Source organism: Chaetodon trifascialis, chromosome 19 (assembly GCF_039877785.1).
Source record: "Chaetodon trifascialis isolate fChaTrf1 chromosome 19, fChaTrf1.hap1, whole genome shotgun sequence".
Lineage (NCBI taxonomy): Eukaryota > Metazoa > Chordata > Actinopteri > Chaetodontiformes > Chaetodontidae > Chaetodon > Chaetodon trifascialis.
This window is the reverse complement of record NC_092074.1, coordinates 20,865,918-20,883,030: the sequence shown is the minus strand read 5'-3', so window position 1 is coordinate 20,883,030 and position 17,113 is coordinate 20,865,918. Positions and strand designations below refer to the sequence as shown.

General features: G+C 44.2%; 2 protein-coding genes across 4 annotated transcripts in view; both read right to left on the bottom strand.

Annotated features, from left to right (window-relative positions):
• Positions 1–183: 183 nt before the first annotated feature.
• The window catches only part of txlnba (taxilin beta a), a 356,647-nt gene continuing 339,717 nt past the window's right edge, over positions 184–17,113 (bottom strand). Inside the window, exons 1-13 of one of the 3 annotated variants that reach the window (XM_070987887.1) lie at positions 8,460–8,500; positions 6,333–6,558; positions 6,187–6,241; positions 4,876–4,961; positions 4,507–4,677; positions 4,085–4,279; positions 3,644–3,763; positions 3,180–3,254; positions 1,716–1,808; positions 1,476–1,571; positions 743–1,357; positions 292–685; positions 184–252 (exon numbers count right to left, since the gene is read on the bottom strand). In XM_070987887.1, the coding sequence (XP_070843988.1) occupies positions 374–685; positions 743–1,357; positions 1,476–1,571; positions 1,716–1,808; positions 3,180–3,254; positions 3,644–3,763; positions 4,085–4,279; positions 4,507–4,677; positions 4,876–4,961; positions 6,187–6,241; positions 6,333–6,548 (2,034 nt within the window). In that variant the 5' untranslated portion in view covers positions 6,549–6,558; positions 8,460–8,500 and the 3' untranslated portion in view covers positions 184–252; positions 292–373. Of the gene's footprint in view, positions 253–291; positions 686–742; positions 1,358–1,475; positions 1,572–1,715; positions 1,809–3,057; positions 3,133–3,179; positions 3,255–3,643; positions 3,764–4,084; positions 4,280–4,506; positions 4,678–4,875; positions 4,962–6,186; positions 6,242–6,332; positions 6,559–8,459; positions 8,501–17,113 lie in introns of those variants that run through there. The other 2 variants (XM_070987886.1, XM_070987888.1) reach the window with 2 other exon arrangements.
• cited2 (Cbp/p300-interacting transactivator, with Glu/Asp-rich carboxy-terminal domain, 2) lies at positions 9,061–10,714 on the bottom strand. Its single transcript, XM_070987750.1, has 2 exons — positions 10,442–10,714; positions 9,061–10,064 (listed from the first exon to the last, which is right to left on the bottom strand). The coding sequence occupies exon 2, from the start codon at positions 10,047–10,049 to the stop codon at positions 9,399–9,401; it is 651 nt and encodes a 216-aa protein (XP_070843851.1). The 5' UTR covers positions 10,050–10,064; positions 10,442–10,714; the 3' UTR covers positions 9,061–9,398.

Here is a 17,113-nt window from a genome sequence, read left to right as displayed (position 1 = left end):
ACTTTTGTGAACACTAATATAATCCCTCTGACAGAAAAATCGTGTAGAAATTCTTCAGGATGTCTTTTGATTCCCTCTACCAGGCCAAACAATATGTTTACTTAGACATTCAAACTGTGAAATACAGTCGACTTATTTGTCTGTCCTCATCTGCTAACTTTAAATCTTCAGTTGCACCAGTTGGGACAAAGTAAAGATTTTAACATTTCCGTAAGGCACAAAAGCACTGTATGATTTCAGCCTTGCACACACCTACTATTCCCCCATACACACACGCACACGCACACACACACACGCACACACACACACACACACACACACACACACACACACACACACACACACACACACACACACTGTCACATCCAAAACTTTAGCTTGCACTCTTGCCGTTCCTCTTCTTCTTTTTCTTTGCCGTTTGCTTCTTGGAGGAGTCAGAGTTGGAGGCGGCAGTCATTTCAGGTGCGTTTTCAGAGGGTGGAGCTGACTCTGATGTGGTTGGTGCTCCTTTTGGTACCACTGGTTCAGCCTGAGCCTCTTCCACTGGGATCACTGGTTTGACCTCGGCTGGCTTGACCAAGATCTCAGCCTCTGCTGCTTCTGGCTTCAGGTCTGCTGGTGGATCCATCTTGACTTGCTCAGGCTTTGGTGTCGGCTCTGGTTCAGCAGGTTGCTGCTGAGTCTCCTCATCTGGTTTAAGTGGTTGCACTTGCTCTTTGTTCACCTCCTGGGGTTTGTCCACCTCCTGGGGTTGAACTGGTTGCGCCTCTTCATCCTCCACCTGTGGTTGAACTGTTGCTGCTTCGGGTTTTGCGTCTGCTGGTATCATTTCAGAAGTCTTCTCCACAGGTGTTGGAGCCTCAGGGAGAGCTGATTCTGCTGCCTCTGATTTTACTTCTACCACCTCCGGGACTGAAACCGCCTCCTCTTTGACCTGAGGTTTGGTTTTGAACTGGTCAAATGCTGAAGCCACCATGTCTCCTTGAAGATCTAAATCATGACTTTCCTCTTCTTCATCATCACTGGGTGTAGCCAAAAGGCAGGCAGCGAACTCCTGCAGCTTGGCCTGCTCCTCCCTCAGACGGGTCATGTCTTCTGTTAAGACCGGGTCCTCCTTCTGGATCTCCTGGAGATCCACAGGGGTCAGCAGGGGAGATTTGTCAGCACCTTCAATGTCAGCGATGTCACTGGGGATAGAGCTACCAAAGACCTTTGATGGGACGTTGGCGTTAGCCTGGCGGACTTCCTTGATCTTGTCATAGAGGACCACCCTCTCTTCCTGCAGGGCACGGCACAGCTTCTCCAGCTTCTGAATCTTCATGACGAAGAGGTCGTACTCTTTGCTTTTCTCGGCTCTCTGGAACAGAGAAAATGAGAAGCAACGAAAGTGAAAATAAACCTCAAAAAGTAAGGAAAGGGGTTTTCAAACACAGTAAATCTAATCCTTTCCAAAACCAACAAACACAACAACGTACCTCTTCAATCATGTCGGTCAGAGCCTTGTTGCAGTTCTCAAACCTTGTCTTCCAAAGATTTGACTCTTTTTCCATTTTTTTCATCTTCTGTGACATCTGAAAGGGAGGATAGTTTAAAATGACACGGCTGCACTGATGCCTGAAAACCTTTTTTGACATTTACAAAGTAAGACGAACGAGTCCTGAAGGAGGACAATCAGACCGAAAAATACAATACTTCATACTGTGGTCACCACCTACATTATCCATCTCCTTCTTGAAGCGGACGTAGATCTCATTGCTTTTGGCCAGTGTCGCCTGAAACTCGTCAAACTTTTGTGCGTAGAGGGTCAGCTGTGGACAGAAGGACAGGATTTCAGAAAACTTCCTGAATATTCACTGATTCACTTTCTCAAACTGATTAACTCACAGTTTTAAGACAACATGGCCACAAAACCAGCATAATCAGTGCAGTGATCATTCGAGAGCAACACTCTCTTTTATTTACTTGCATTGAGAATTGAATGTGGTCAAAACTGCAAATGTCATTGTTCAAGGAGAGTCTCGGCCCTAGAAGACAGCCCAGTGCAGGCACATAATCTATGCTTAAAGAGCCAGAACCTGATTTTTGCTCTAACTCTTAGGAAACATAAGGCATTGGATAATGACAGGGTCTCTAAATGATTAATTACAAATTGCACCAGTCATTAATTATGAGCTATGCACACTGCTGGGGGCCATTAATCATTCACACTTGCACGGTTTTGCATTCAGCATTATAAATGAAGGAGTCCAACGCTTCAAACTCAGCAGATCTCGCAGAAATGAACTTATTTACAGGAACAAATAGAGGAAAATGGCTGCTTGATCATTTGTAAATCAATATTTAGTCCTCATATGACACAAAATTCATCCTTCTTAAACTGGGCTGTAGCTCAAACGTGTGTCGACTGATTCACTTTTGACCCCTTAACTTTCTTTAGCTGGCTGGGAAAACACTTAAAATAAGTTGCTGTGTGAGTACAAATATTATTATTATTTCAACCCCAAACTGTTTTTCTTTCACGTCTCAAGTCAAATGTCTTTGGATCATTGAGTCTCACATCAGTCAAGTCCGAGTCAGACCTCAATTCCTTGTTTTTGTGACTTACATCCGTTGATGGGATGAAGTACATTTACTCAAGCACACTACTTGAGTACCTACTTGTACTTACCCATTTTACGCAACTCCAGCTCCATCTCAGAGGCAAACATTATATTTTGTACTCCACAACATTTATCTGACAGCTTTAGTAACTAGTTACTTTTTGTCCCTTTATAGGTTGAGGATTATTAATATCATGCATTATTAGATTGAGCAATCAGGGTTTATGCAGAAAATAGAGTTTCCAGGTGAATTTAATACTCAAAATGTGTCAAAAATCGCCCCAAACAGAAATCTTTCCAACCCTTTTTACTATCAGGGTGTGTGTGCCTTCACTGTGGCTCCTTTCCTTCTGCCCTGCCTTTCTGCAGCCATCATCTCATCCCTGCTGCTGCAGCTCGCTGTGTGCTGCCTGCCTCTCCTCATGTCAGCATGTTAGTTTCGTCAGTGAATATTCACCTGTGCCTGCATGACAGTCGCCTGCTCTTTGAGTGTCTGAGCCTGCAGTTTCCACTCAGCAGCCTGAACCAGTAACTGGTTAGAAGAGAGCAAACAGAGACACATTACAGACGTTTCTTTACCTTCTTCTTCATGGTCAGCTCCTGCTCCTTCATAGCGAAGCATTTCTTTGTTTTGTCAATAGCCTCCCTAAGCAACTACGGCAACAGAGACAATACACAGTCAATGCGGGTGGCCTTCACACATTGAGGATGACTAATGTGTTAATAAAAACACAAGACTACTGCTACTACTGAGCATTGTATTTAACAAGGATAAAGATGTGTTACTGCAACTGTGGCTCTAAGGTAATTAAGCAATGCAAACAAATGAGGGCGACAAATCCTGAATGACATTAATCAGCAGTGGCAGCAGAAACAGAAAACTCCCATAAAGGGAATAATGTGAAATACATGGTTGCACAATTAATAATGAATAACAATCCATTAAGGCAGTAACGCTGTATTTCTGAGCAACAAGAGGTCAGTTGATGTAAATCTGATCTTTGAACCATCACTGCCGAAAGCCTCAGTTCGTATAAACTCACGTATTCTTTCTCCCTCTTGTGCTTCTCCTCGGCCTCCATCAGCAGAGCGTTGGCCTCCTCCAGTTTAGCTTCCGTCAGTTTGTGCTGCAGCTCGCGGTGATCGTTGATCTTCTCCAAATTCTGCAGAGACGAGAGGAATCTGAGCGTGAAACAGCTCCTTTCTTTATGCATCAAACTGTGGATAAATGTCCTCTAAAAGTCTGACTTTGCATTTTCTAATTGCTTGTTTGGTCTACTCCAAAACCCAAAGATATTAAGTTTATTATCATAGAAGTTTTAGCTATTTTTATAAACCAATATTCAATATAAATATAGTATTAACTGTGTTCATTATGCACCACGTCCTAATAAGGTGAACTTGTTGTGTGAATGTTATCTTTTTCGTTTCGCCTTCATGGCTCATTGAAGTGTCACGATAGAGGGATCTTCCTCCCCACTTACCGCCTCCCTCAGCTCGCACTGGTTCATCAGGCCCTCCAGCTTGTCTGTCAGGTAGCTGTTTTCGTGGCACAGCTTGTCGTTTCGGGTGCTGTGCTGCTCGATCTGAGCCTGGATTTCCGTCAGCATCATCTGGAAGTGGTTGGCCATCTCCGTCCTCTTCTCCTCATCCTCCCTGCAGCGTTGGATTGTCTTCTCCTGGAGGGGGGCAGAGTGGGGTCAGTGGGTGGAGAAAAGGGATTCAGCTGTGGCTTTGGCTGAATCTCTCGCTTTGTTTTCTTGTGTCAGATTGGCCTGCAGGATGTTTTCTACCGGAGGCAAAACTTCTCTGAGGGACTCAGCATTGGTCCCAAAGATGTGAAATAATTTGACACACTGCAGGACATCCAGCAGCCTCCCGGCCCCTCCCGGCTGGACCCACATACCGTCATCACGGCGTAGTGTCCCTGCAGCTCTCGGCACAGAGTCTCCAGTTTGCTGCGAGCCGCGATACTGCTGCGACTCTCGGCCTGCAGCTGCTGCTGCTCGTCCAGCAGGACGGACAACCTCTGCTGCAGGACGCTCAGCTGCTTCTCATCAGAGCGCCGCAGGGCTGCCTGCACACACACACACACACACACACACACACACACACACACACACACACACACACACACACACACACACACACAGGCTTGTTTTTGCTGCTTTATGGCTGCAATTATCAAACACGACAACATTTCTATTTGAATGAAATAAATAATTTTCGTCATTTGAGGCAGAAAATTCTGCAAAAAGTCTGAAAGAAATCTCACCAGTTCAGCATATTTCCTGACCAGATCTTCCAGTTTCTGCTCTGGAGAAGAGAGTTTGTTCAGACTCTGCATGATGATGGAGATTTCTGTGGAGAGACGAAGACAAACAGAAGAGGAAGGGTCAATTTCTTACAGACTGATTTAAAGACTATTTTACTTAAGTAAAAGTAATAATGCCAATTACAGAATAATAATTTGTATTAAAAAGACTTTAAAAAGGTAACGTATGACTAGATTATGCAATAATTGGTAGATTAATGCTCATCACTTTAATATTGCAGCTGGTGAAAATTAATTTCATTCATCTTAATCTCTGATAATATATCGTGTTTTTCTTTAATTGAAGCATTTTAATTAATGATCTGAATCTGTAACTTTTATCTAAATCCATGAATCAATCACAGTGGAGTTAAAAAGTACAATACCTCTGAAATGCAGTGGAGAAGTAACACAAAATGCAAATACTCAAGTGAAGTACAAGTACCTCTGTGACATCATGCATGGAGTCTTGTTAACTGCATTTCCTGTTTTATTTTGTAGTAGCCTCCTTATGCATTTCTGTATCTTTACTTCCTGTATTTGTTTTACTTCCCATCTGTTCTCAATGATCCAATCAGCCCTGCAGTATTTATAGTCCTGCTTCTGTTTGTTCTGTTTGTCTTCCAGCAGCTTCTGTTGTTGCTTGTTAGCAGTTTTTGGCTCTGCTTGATGTTTTTTTTTGTTTTCTTCCTGCCTTGTCTTTTTGTTGTGCTTCTACCTCGAGTTGAATACATTTTTTAGCTTTTGGACTTTTTTGCATGTGCACCCGAGTCTCTTGATAAATTGAGTCAATAACAACCTCAGGTACTCGTCAGTGTACTCAGCTACTTCCCACCACTGCAAACTGCCCGAAAGAGAAATGAAAAATCTGAAATAAAGCTTCACAATAAAAAACTAATATTTGATGTTTTGTACACTGTATTAGACAGAATTTTTCTTTTTACTGTCTCTGAATCATCAAGTATTTCTCACTTTCTTGCCATAAGAAAACTTTGGTTGTCAGCTGATGATTTGTTAGTTTGTTAATAAACCAGAAAAAGTGCAGACAAAATATCAAACACCTCTCAGTTTAACACAACGCCATGAATGTAAGACTACATCCCATTGCATTATGGGAAATGTAGGATCCACTGAGTAAACATAAGAACACCTTCACCTCTTACTGCATTGATTTTGACCCTCCTCTTCCTCTTTGTGCAGTAAATCAAAGGAATGACACTGACGGACAATACCTGCTGTTAGCTTCACCTTCATAGCATCCTGCTGTCTCACCTGTCTCCATCGATACTGCGACATCATCTTTCGCCTCCACCTCCATCACACTCGGCTACAGTCAAAACAGTATGAAACTTTATTGACATGATCAACTCGAGTCAGGAAGGTTGTTTTCACACGTGAATTGACGTCATGTGACCTACCTGTCTGTCCAGGACGCTGGACGCAGGGCCGTAGGTGCTGATGATGTCCTCCAGCCTTCTGCTGAACTCCTCCATCGGGTCGATGAGGTCAGAGGAGGTGCAGGACGCAGGAGGAGCCGCCGCCTCACCCTCAGTGCTGTCAGCATCCAGGGAGGGGGACGCCACATCCGGCTGGGGGGGCACCAACACCTCAGCTGCTTTCACAGACGTCTCCATCCTCAGCGGTCTGTGAATAACGATAGGGAGGGAATGTTTAAAGAGAAATTTGCACCATTTGCAAGATAAATAAAGTTTTCTTTAAAGTTTCAGCAAAGACAAAAGACTCATTGGACACTTCTCATTGTGGACGTCTCCCCAGCGGTCATTTTAACCCATTCAGGGACACGTGACATGTGGTCAGCATCTGCTTTTAACCACCAAACTCATCCTGCGTAAATATATCCGTCAGCTAAATCCACATTTGATCTTTTAATTCAGCCTAAAAAAAAACGGGCTTAGATGTGACAGATCAGTCTGTCAGCGCGTCCGTCAAGTTATTCATGGATTTAAACGGAGGACGATAATAAGCCTCTAAACTCCCGCAGCGCCTCTCGCCTCCCAGCAGCCTCTCTGCTTGATGTGCACGGCTCCTGTGGGTCAGCGTGAGCGCAGCCGCGTTCAAACGACAAATCTGATTGGCTGGTAAAGTTAGTAAAGTTATATCTTATCTTATCTTATCTTATCTTATCTTATCTTATCTTATTATGCAGAGGACAATCACCTTTAGCTCTCTCTGACTACAGGCCCAAAGATGCCCTCTGCAAGGGACAATAAATGATCGGCTGTGGCTGAGTTTTCTGAAATCTTGGTGAAATCTTGTAAAACCACATCAAATAAATGTGTGTGTGTGTGTGTGTGTGTGTGTGTGTGTGTGTGTGTGTGTGTGTGATATCCAGTGTGTCCAGTGGCTGTTTGTCCTCACAGCTCTGTTGCAATGTGACGGCTGCCACCGTTATTGTATCTGGTCAGTTAAAATTAGGCATCTGAGGCAGCCAGGCCCTACAGTGACACACACACACATGCACACACACACACACACACACACACACACACACACACACACACACGTGAACAGACACCTGTTCTAGTCACATCTATTCTGAGAGTGTCCAAATATGGTCAAATTGCCACACACACACACACACACACACACACACGGGTTATACACACACACCACATGAAACATGGGGATTTGTGTGTGTTCATGCAACTTGGCTGCTTTGTCTGTTTGGTGTGATACACTCTAACCCAAAAGTCCTGCGGTAAAAAGCAAATCAGGCCCCGCCCACTAAGTTACGCAACCAATCACAGCCCCTCCTCCTGAAGTTCAAGCTGTCCACCACTTCAAAATAAACAGCCTGCCATGGTATCTTTACCTGATGATGAACACACTCAAAAATGTGTTTTCAAATCTAAAATCACAGCAAACACTAGGTGGACAAAATAATAGAAACACCACATCAAAGGTACCTTATTGACTAAATAATAAAGACAGATAGTGAGTCATGTCAAGTTAAAAGATGAGTTAATGTAGAAGATTGATGTTCCTGTTTGTACAAAACAGGAAATTAATGTGAGTTATTAATGTGAGTTAAGAGCACAAGAGGCCAAAAAGTCCCAAAATCTTCAAGCTGACAGTGAAAAGTCTGAAGCTCAAACAGCAATAATATCACACCGTATGAAATAGCCTTTAAATGAAGTATTATGTCTTCTAATATGAGATTATAGTGCGACTAAAAGCCTTGAAGCTGTGAAGTGAGGACAGATTATTTCACACTTCACTGACAGTGACAAAGCAACTTGTTGTGTCGCGGCAGCCATTATGGACGCCCTCCATGTGTTTTTTCCACATTAAAACGTTACAGCAAATCAGATCAGTGTCCCTAAACCAACCAGCAGGCCATTTTAATGCCTATAAAGGAATAAAATGTATTTTTCCGAACCAAATAACTCAATTCAGAAGCACAAAGGCAGCAAAAATTACGCTTCAGTTGTCCACTTTTGGCAACAACACAGCACGAATGTAAACTTGAAGAAACTACTGAAACAAGAGATTTGTGAAGGGGAAAAGAAGGAAAAGAGTCTTACCAGGATCACTGGAGTGAAGGAGAGGCAGAGAGGAGGCAGAGGAGGCAGAGGAGGAGGAGGAGGAGGAGGAGGAGGAGGAGGAGGAGGATCCTGCTGACGGCCGAACGACAGCTGACCCCCAAAATAACCTCAGAGGCTCAGCTCACACTCTGAGCCACATGAGTGTGTGTGTGTGTGTGTGTGTGTGTGTGCGCGTGTGTGTGTTCTGACAGTGGACAAAAGGGGGTCGAGCCTGGAGGAAACTCACAAAGCATACAGCAGCACAAAACATTTGGTTTTACTCTCCAAACAGCGTGAGAGCAGCTGAACCTGCTGATATCATCTGTTTATTTATATATTCAGTTTTTAATTGTTTCATTGCCTCTTATCTATATTTTTGCCCCCTGTGACTGATTATTATTACTGATGCATTCATGTAAAAGCAGGAATTTAGTGTTTAATGTCCAACAAAACATCATCTTTTAAAAGTTCCTCTTGTTTTGTGTGCACAAATCTTCATTTCCAAATGAAGCTCTTAGATAAAGTAAAGAGTAAAAAGTACAATATTTTTCTCTGAGATGTGGTGGAGTAGAAGCAGGAAGTGGCATGAAAAGGCTGGAAGGAATTTGAGGTACTTGTACTTTACTTAAGTACAGTATTTAGTTACATTACAACACTGGCGACATCATAGTATTACTATATCAAAGCAAGAACAAAAAATGTGATAGTGCTCACTTCTCTAAACAGCTGTTTTTAATCATTACTGCAGTCTGAAAAGTCGCAGCAGGGTATCAAGCTGAAGAAACATCTGAAGAAAATTATTACACTGTCTCATCCACATCAAACCAAAGGCCTCGCTGAGCTACTTAGTTATTTATTTATTTCTTCTATTCGAAATAAAAAAAATGAAAGGAAATCAATGACCCACAACAGGCTGCACCGGAGCGTTCGTCTTCCAGCTCAGCTCACTCCGGTTTGCTGTTTACACACAAAATCCGCCACCAGCTCGAACTCGTTGTGTCCGAGCCACAGCTCCGGCAGCTCCGTCACCCGGTCCAGACCGAGCTCCACCACCAGACTCATCAGAGCCTCCTCGTCCACCAGATCAGAGTCTATTCCGGGGACGTGCTCCAAGAGACCCGCCGGAGTCCATCCGGGCGCACTGAGGTGCGTCACGTCGCTGAAGTCTCCAAACCGCTCCGGGTAGTTCACGGACTGTGGCTCGTGCATGTGACTCCGGTGACGGGGTGCAGGTTGCCCGTGGTTACGATACTGTGTGTTCAGTTTCTGCAGGTGCCTGCTGGCCGACAGCTGTCCCGGCGATGCTGCTGCGCAGCTGGGGCCCGGGAAGTGGGAAAAGATGCGCACTCCGTGACGCGCAACATTACTGTCAACATTCCCAATGTTCACATGCGCGCTCCCGACTGAATGCGCCACATCGGTCACTGCAAGGTGCCCCATCGTGTGTCCGTCATAATCGAGCTGCAGCGGCTGCAGCGAGGTCGAGAAGTGTCTCACATTCTGCTTTCTGCGTGGCTGGTCGCGATAGGCGGCGTGGGGCAGCGCGGCGAGCTCACCTGCGCGGCTCATCATGGACAACACAGGCTGCATCAGCTGACGGAGGATCTGTGAGAACAGGAATACACAACTGAACACACACATCTGGCCCGAAGCGACGTTTACTGACATATGGGAGAAGGCGAAGAGACTTTGTCTCACTCGGACAGGCAACATATATCATCAACAGCCCTCATCCTCTTTGAATACTCATCGCTGCTGGGGGAATATGGCACGATAAACGTCAAATACTCACCAGAATGCATTCATACGATCCATGTTATGTGATATGGGAATCAGACAATGTACCATCCGAAGTAAAATGACTGCTAACGTGTACTTATACACACATGATACAGGTTTAGTCTGTGCGCATTTAAAGCAGGGGACGACAGTTCATCACATTTCAAAAATAATTATCGGTCCTGTAAGAAACAGACACTCACCGTCCAAAAAACAAAGTTGCCTATATGTCCTCCAAAAATCGCAACGTCGGTTGTCACCACTGGAAGAGCTTCATGCTGTAACCATCTTTTCCTTTTTTGCGCTCTTACGCACCAAACTCGCTCCTTCGCTCGTTGCGCACCGATCAGTTGTCACTCCAGTCCTCGATCAGCCCGGTGTTGAGGCATCTGGCTGACATCACGCATGCGTTTTGATGGCGTTTTTTTCAATCACAAAAAGCTCAGGCTCCTCTGGATGGTGTGAAGGGGAGTGATGCATCCAGTCAGTGCAGCTTCTCCAATCATGACACAGAGTGGAGCGCAAAGACGGGGAGGGAGGGTGAGATCCATGCGATACATGATGTGTTTTATGTGACCATCAGTCTAGCCGCAGGGTTCACCTGGATCAGCAGTAAAACCAGCAGTGCAGACTGGTGCTTGTTGTCCACTTTTAGAAAAGACCTGCGTGACGTCCCAATTAAAGAGAAAGTCACGTGTTGTGCTACAGTTAGCCCATCCTGCACATCTGGACTGTGGACCCTCTGCTCTCCAAACCTGCAAACATCCTCACTTTTCCCTCCACCTCCTCCTCTGCTCTCATCTCCTGTCTCTCCATACTCCCAATACTTCTCCACCCTTAGGGCAAACAGATTTAAGAGGAACAATATGGTGAAAAATGCGTCAGCGCTTCAAATCTAAGAATCCCAAATCACTGTTTTGACTTTTTCTACGGTCCATTGATTCACCTGCTGGCGAGGCTCTTACCTTCACGGTCATACTCATGTACATTAAGAAAAAACAAAACAAAACAGTATTTATTGCTGCTGCTGAGGTGCCATCAACAATGACGCTGCTAGTGAAGCAACTGTTGTAATTTATTAATTATTATTAACAATATGGACTAAATGTAAATTAAACATATTCAGGACCTCTTTCTGTGTTATCAGGGTTGAATCTGTCAAGCAGTGAGCGCAGGTCTTCCATCCAAACTGGCTCATCTGTAGAGAAATCACAGACAGCAGCCGCCTGAGGCTTTCCAGTGATCAATTCTGTCCATAAAATGTTAGAAAACAGTGAAAAATACATGTTGTAATTTTCCACAGCCAAAGATATTCAGCTAACGATAATACAAAACAGAAAAAAACAGAAAATCGTCACATTTAAGATGCCTGAAACAGCAGGTGCTGCATGAAGAATGACTGAAACGATCAAGTGTTTCATTTTCCGCTGATCGATTAATCGATTAACTGACTGATCCTTGCAGCTCTAATTGTTATCTTGCCTCAGTCTGTGATGTAGCTCAATGCTAAAACTTGAACTGGACACCAGTGTTTGTTTTTAGAAACAGAGTTTTATTCAGAGCCAATCAGATCTGAATAAAACGTAGTGATCCTCGTGCGACCTTTGGCCGTGGAGACCTTCAGCCGTCTTCTCACTCGGTACCTTCATCAGTATGATTTCAGTGTTGCAGCATAAACTGTGAAAACTGAAAAACCTCTTCTTCCTCCTTCCCCTGTTACCCTCCTTCCCTCATCCCCCTCTGTCGCCACGGTAACAGTGATGAAGACGAATGACAAATGTTTGCTGCTGTAACAGAAACTTGCTGCATGATTCATTTGGTCCACCTTCATTACCACCACCCAGCTGGTCAGCTGGAGTGTGTGTGTGTGTGTGTGTGTGTGTGTGTGTGTGTGTGTGTGTGTGTGTGTGTGTGTGTGTGTGTGTGTGTGTGTGTGTACACTCTGGCCAGCTGCCCTTCTCTGGCTCTATACAGCACTAAAATTTCCTGGTGGTATCTTTACTGTTTTTCATTCATTTTAAATGATTTATGAGAAACTACACTCCACACACACACACACACACACACACACACACACACACACACACACACACACACACACACACACACACACACACACACACACACACACACACACACAGGAACAATATCTTTGCAGATATGTTTTCCAAATGCTTGCAGTACAAAGTTACAGTCAGTTTTCTCTGTCATAAATCAGCTCAGAGAGCATTTTTAATTCTTCTTCACTGGCACATTGACTCTCCAGATCACAAAAATCCACTGCACACTTGTTTCGCTCAACATCTTCTCGGGTCCAGCTTGTCCAATCTCCAATCCGTCCAGCACCTGTGGTGATATCTCTGGACAGATGTGTTGGACCACCAGTCTGGCTGTTACTGCTGCTGAGCTTGTGATTTAGAGCTGAAGTCCAGGTGGAGTTTCTCATGTATAGACCAGAGAGGAGGACTGGTTGAGGACAGATTTTGACAGGAAGTTGATTAAAAGCTGTAACAGCGTGCTCTATATTGTGGGCTGAAATGCTCTCTTACAGACTTGCCCACACACTGATCAAACTGTAGTGTGTAATTTTGGCTCAAGGCTCAGTTTTTGTGAAGCAGCTGTGAAGTTTGATGACCAAGCAGGTGGTTGCAACGCAGGCTCTGCTAGCCCACTAATTTATGCAACCATTAAGTATCAAGCATGTGTGCGCGGTGAAGGCCACCCCAGGTTACGTCTGCATCAAGACGCATTAGTAATTCCTCCCTCCAGTAATTAGTCCTGTCAGCTGAAATCAGAAGCTCTAATAAGGCCAGAAAACAGCACGAAGATCAGGTCTGACTCACAAGCTGAGATCTGAGCACGAAGCTGTGGGACAAACGCAGACATCAAGCTCCCACCGGACTGCAACTAATCCGTATACAGCTTCATATTATGGAAATATGATGGAAATGCAGATGCGTTCACTTGCAGTTGTAATGAACGCCTGAAGCCTGAAATATCTCAAAAAGTATTTGATGGATTGGCATGAAAATTTGTACAGATATCTGTGGCCCAAGCAGGATGAATTGTAGTGACAGTGCCACCACGAGGTTGACATTTTTGGTTCAGGGTGAGTCTCAACAACTATAAAAGAAACATCTGAAACTGTGGAAATACTGAAAATGTTGAAGTGGCAGTTGAATACATGACAAACAGAAGGTGAAACAACAAGTGAAAGCAGTTGAGTATAGATGCTCCTCCAGTTATACATCGTTAGCAGTGAATAATGTGAATATCATCACACTACTTAAGCAACACGCCTCAGAGGGCCATGTTTTATAGGGAGAAGTCCTGATTTCTTTGTTTTAATGCCACGTGTGATAAATTTAACACATAACTGATGTATTTTCACGCCTTCCTTGCATGCACTTCTTTAAAGTAATCTGTATTTCCAACACATCTTATTTCTACGGATGAAGAAAAACATGACTGTTTTCAGGCTGGCGACAACAGATAACGAACGGCATTTTAAAGGGATTTTATGACTTCTTTAAAAGGTAGAGGAAATGTTTCAACCCATAGAGAAACATATAATCCTTAAAACTACCTGGAAACTTAAAACTCAGAGTCAGAGATGGATGCTTTCACTGGACACTGATAATATACCAACTGTCTGATTATAGGCGAAATTATAAGGGTGTTATTCATCAGTTAATTTGTATGAAACTGGAGGATCCAGTTTAGTAAGAGAACAAGTGAGGAGTTAAGAGCAGCGTACTCAAATCATCAGGATAGATGATGCAACAGCGCCCTCTTGTGTTCATACAAGTCACAGCACTGATGACAGGACACTCCTGCACAATAATAACTGATACAGAACCACATAACTGTTCATACCATGATGCACATGAACGGGATCGTAGATAATTTCTTAAACAAACAGGAAGCGAGTGCAAAGATCTGAGAACTGGACTGACGTGGTCTTTCCTGGTCTCAGTGAGGACCCCTTCAGCAGTGGTGTGTGGGAGGGGTGAAGCAGGTGTGAAGTGTGTTCTGTTGGTGACCAGTTGATGGCAGCAGCGAGCCATCAGACCACTTCACCGTCTGACTCAGATTCCTGCGTGGACCCAGAAACTCCTCATGAGACAGGAGCGTGTGTGTGTGTGTGTGTGTGTGTGTGTGTGTGTGCATGCAACAAACAGATCGCTCTCAGTCACTCACTTTCTCTCTCTACCCTCACCTCGGTCGTGCACACAGTCAAACACAGTGTATCTCAACATGTCTTACATCTGAACACTACAAACACACACTTAGACCCTTTATACAACACACACACGCAGCCTCTATTCAAACCTCACATATCTAAGCTGCATTGAAGATTTAGCGAGCTTAACAAGAAGAAACGCTCTCTAATTGAAGCCCTTCTGCTCTCCGTGGAATCTCCTGTGACTTGAGCCGAATGTTAAAACTCCATTACCAAAAGGCTTAAAGGTCCCTCACCAAAAAACAAACAAAAACACCCTTCAAAGGTTCACGAAAGAACCCAGTTTATGGGCTTTTAAAAGCACATGAAGACGATCCACGTGGGGACCTACCTGATTCCCCTACAGGCAACACCTGAAAGCCCCTTTTCTTGCAGCAAATTATTTTAATCAAAATAAATGAGAGCTTTTAGGTTGTTTTCCACGCTAGCAGCTCAGAATTTTAATTTGTCCGACACTTTAAGACCAAACACTGAAATACTACTGACGTCAGCCTCGGCTGCCCTTTGTGTTCGGCCCTCATTAACATGCCGATGATGGTGATACACCTGCTCAGCATCCACATGTTAGCATCTTTATTTCGAGCGCTTTAGCATGCTGGAGTTAGCATGTAGCTCAAAGAACCGCTGTGTGCAGGACAGCCTCATGGAGCAGCTAGTGTTGCTGAAACAAGACATAGAGCAAGTTTTCTTACTAAAATATGATCAAATCTGATCATTTCCAGTAATATTGGAAAAGGTATTCCCTGGTGAGTCATATTTGGAGAGACTGGCTTTTCAGGTTCAGTGAAGTAACATAAAAACTCAGCACAGAAGCCCAGATAATCCAGTTCAGTCTGTGTTTTGGTTCATACTGCGCTGAGCTGCTGCTGAGCGAGTCAAATGAAGCGTGTCATTGGATGTTCTGCAGCTCGTGTGCGTGGGACATGAGTATTACATGTGTATTGGGGCTAAACGTTGCTAGTGACAAAAGTTTCATATGACTTTAATTTATAGGACGCAGACAAAAAGGCCCAGGAACAGAAACCCGGTCTGAGCTGACGTGAGGGATTCTCCGCCGCTCAGACCAAAGCAATCAAACGTTTCAAACACTCACTGTGAAGAAATCTGCTGTTTGTGCTTCCTGCTATTGACTGAGCTGCTGCGCTCCGTTAGCGGATATATGTTTCGAAAGCCGGGATTAAGCCATCGGCACCGCTGTGTCGAGCTTCCTCGCTCTGATGTTGTGCGAGTGGAGAAGTCCCTCTGTGGTTCCCGATCTGAAGGCCCGTCTCGTGCTCTTTTTAAAGTCCCCCGGCTGCTCGCTGTCAGCAGATTTCCTCTGAATTCAATAATCGGGCCTGCTGCATTTCATTTTGATCCCTTTCTGTCTTTCCCGCTCTGTCACACCGACGCCTTCTTTTCTGTTTCATCCACTCATCGTTTGTCTCGTATGATGAATGAATGATGAATTAAGTGACGTTTGATCGTTCTTTTTAACTCGATTTACAGGCTGAAGCAGGTTAACAGACCTGAGCAGCGTTAACTTTAGTCTTTGTCTCAGTCCTGTGTCAAATGTCCTTGTTAGTTTTTATTGGATTTATTTATCTTTTCATGATCTGATGGAAAACATGCAGCTTTGCAGAAAGTTAGTCAGCAGCTGCTCAGGTGCATGCTGGGCTGCTGTTTCTGACTGCAAGGCGTTAGTTAGCCAGCTAGCTCGCTGGTTTTAGACCAGAGTTCCTCCTGCTGATATTCTGTCTTCTCTATCTTGTCGACGAAAACAAACAGAGATTTTGGTAAAGTTTTTATTTTTCAAATTACTTTAAAACTGCTCTTTTCTTTGCTCTTTCATCCTTATTTTCCTTCTCTTCTCCTGTTTCTATTCTGTCTCTCTCTGCAGTCTTCGTACGTCTGTCTTTTCCAGCATCTCACAAACTGTCACTCTTCGCTCCCTCCTCTCTCTGCCCTCGTCGCCTGACGGAGACCTCCTCCTCTTCATCCTCCTCCTCCATTATCTTCTGCGTTTCATCCATAGGAGGAATAATGGGATGTAATGTACGCTCTGCAGCCGAGTCTCTTTGATGGCACACGCTGGATTTGACTGAATTTCCTTTTCTGCAGTCGCTGTAAGACACAGTGGTGACAAAGTCTTTTCACCTTTCGCTTTAAATCTCCAGACGTGCAGAGATCCTTATTTTCCAGACCTGGAATTTTACTAATGATCCTTGTAGCTATGAGGCTCATTTTCTTTGTGCGTCTCCTTCGCTCTTTGTCTGTCTTCTCGTTTTCTTCCTCAGTGTCCATCACTGTGTGGATGTTCATGTCTTTCATGTCGTATGTGTTTCTCTGTAGAGAACCATACAGCCGCCCGCTCACCTTACGAGCCTTTCTTCCACAATACGCTCTCTCTAAGAGGCTTCCTTTCATCCACCTTTCTGAAAGCTGAAACATGTTTCTGGGGTTTTCTCTTCATAAGATGAAAAGAAAAGCACACCCTGGCTCCAGACCTCCAAATCACAGCTCACATCTCCATTCAAACAGGCCTTGTGTTCAGGGCTGCTTTGCTGCTTGGAGAAACGTGCGAGCCAATCAAAACTAAATAGGATTGAGACATCTTCCTCCGGCAGAGTCCCAAGAAATATTGATGCAAAAA

Coding starts and splice junctions, on each gene's coding strand:
- cited2 (XM_070987750.1), bottom strand. CDS start 10,049: ATGCAGCCTGTGTTGTCCATGATGAGCCGCGCAGGTGAGCTCGCCGCG.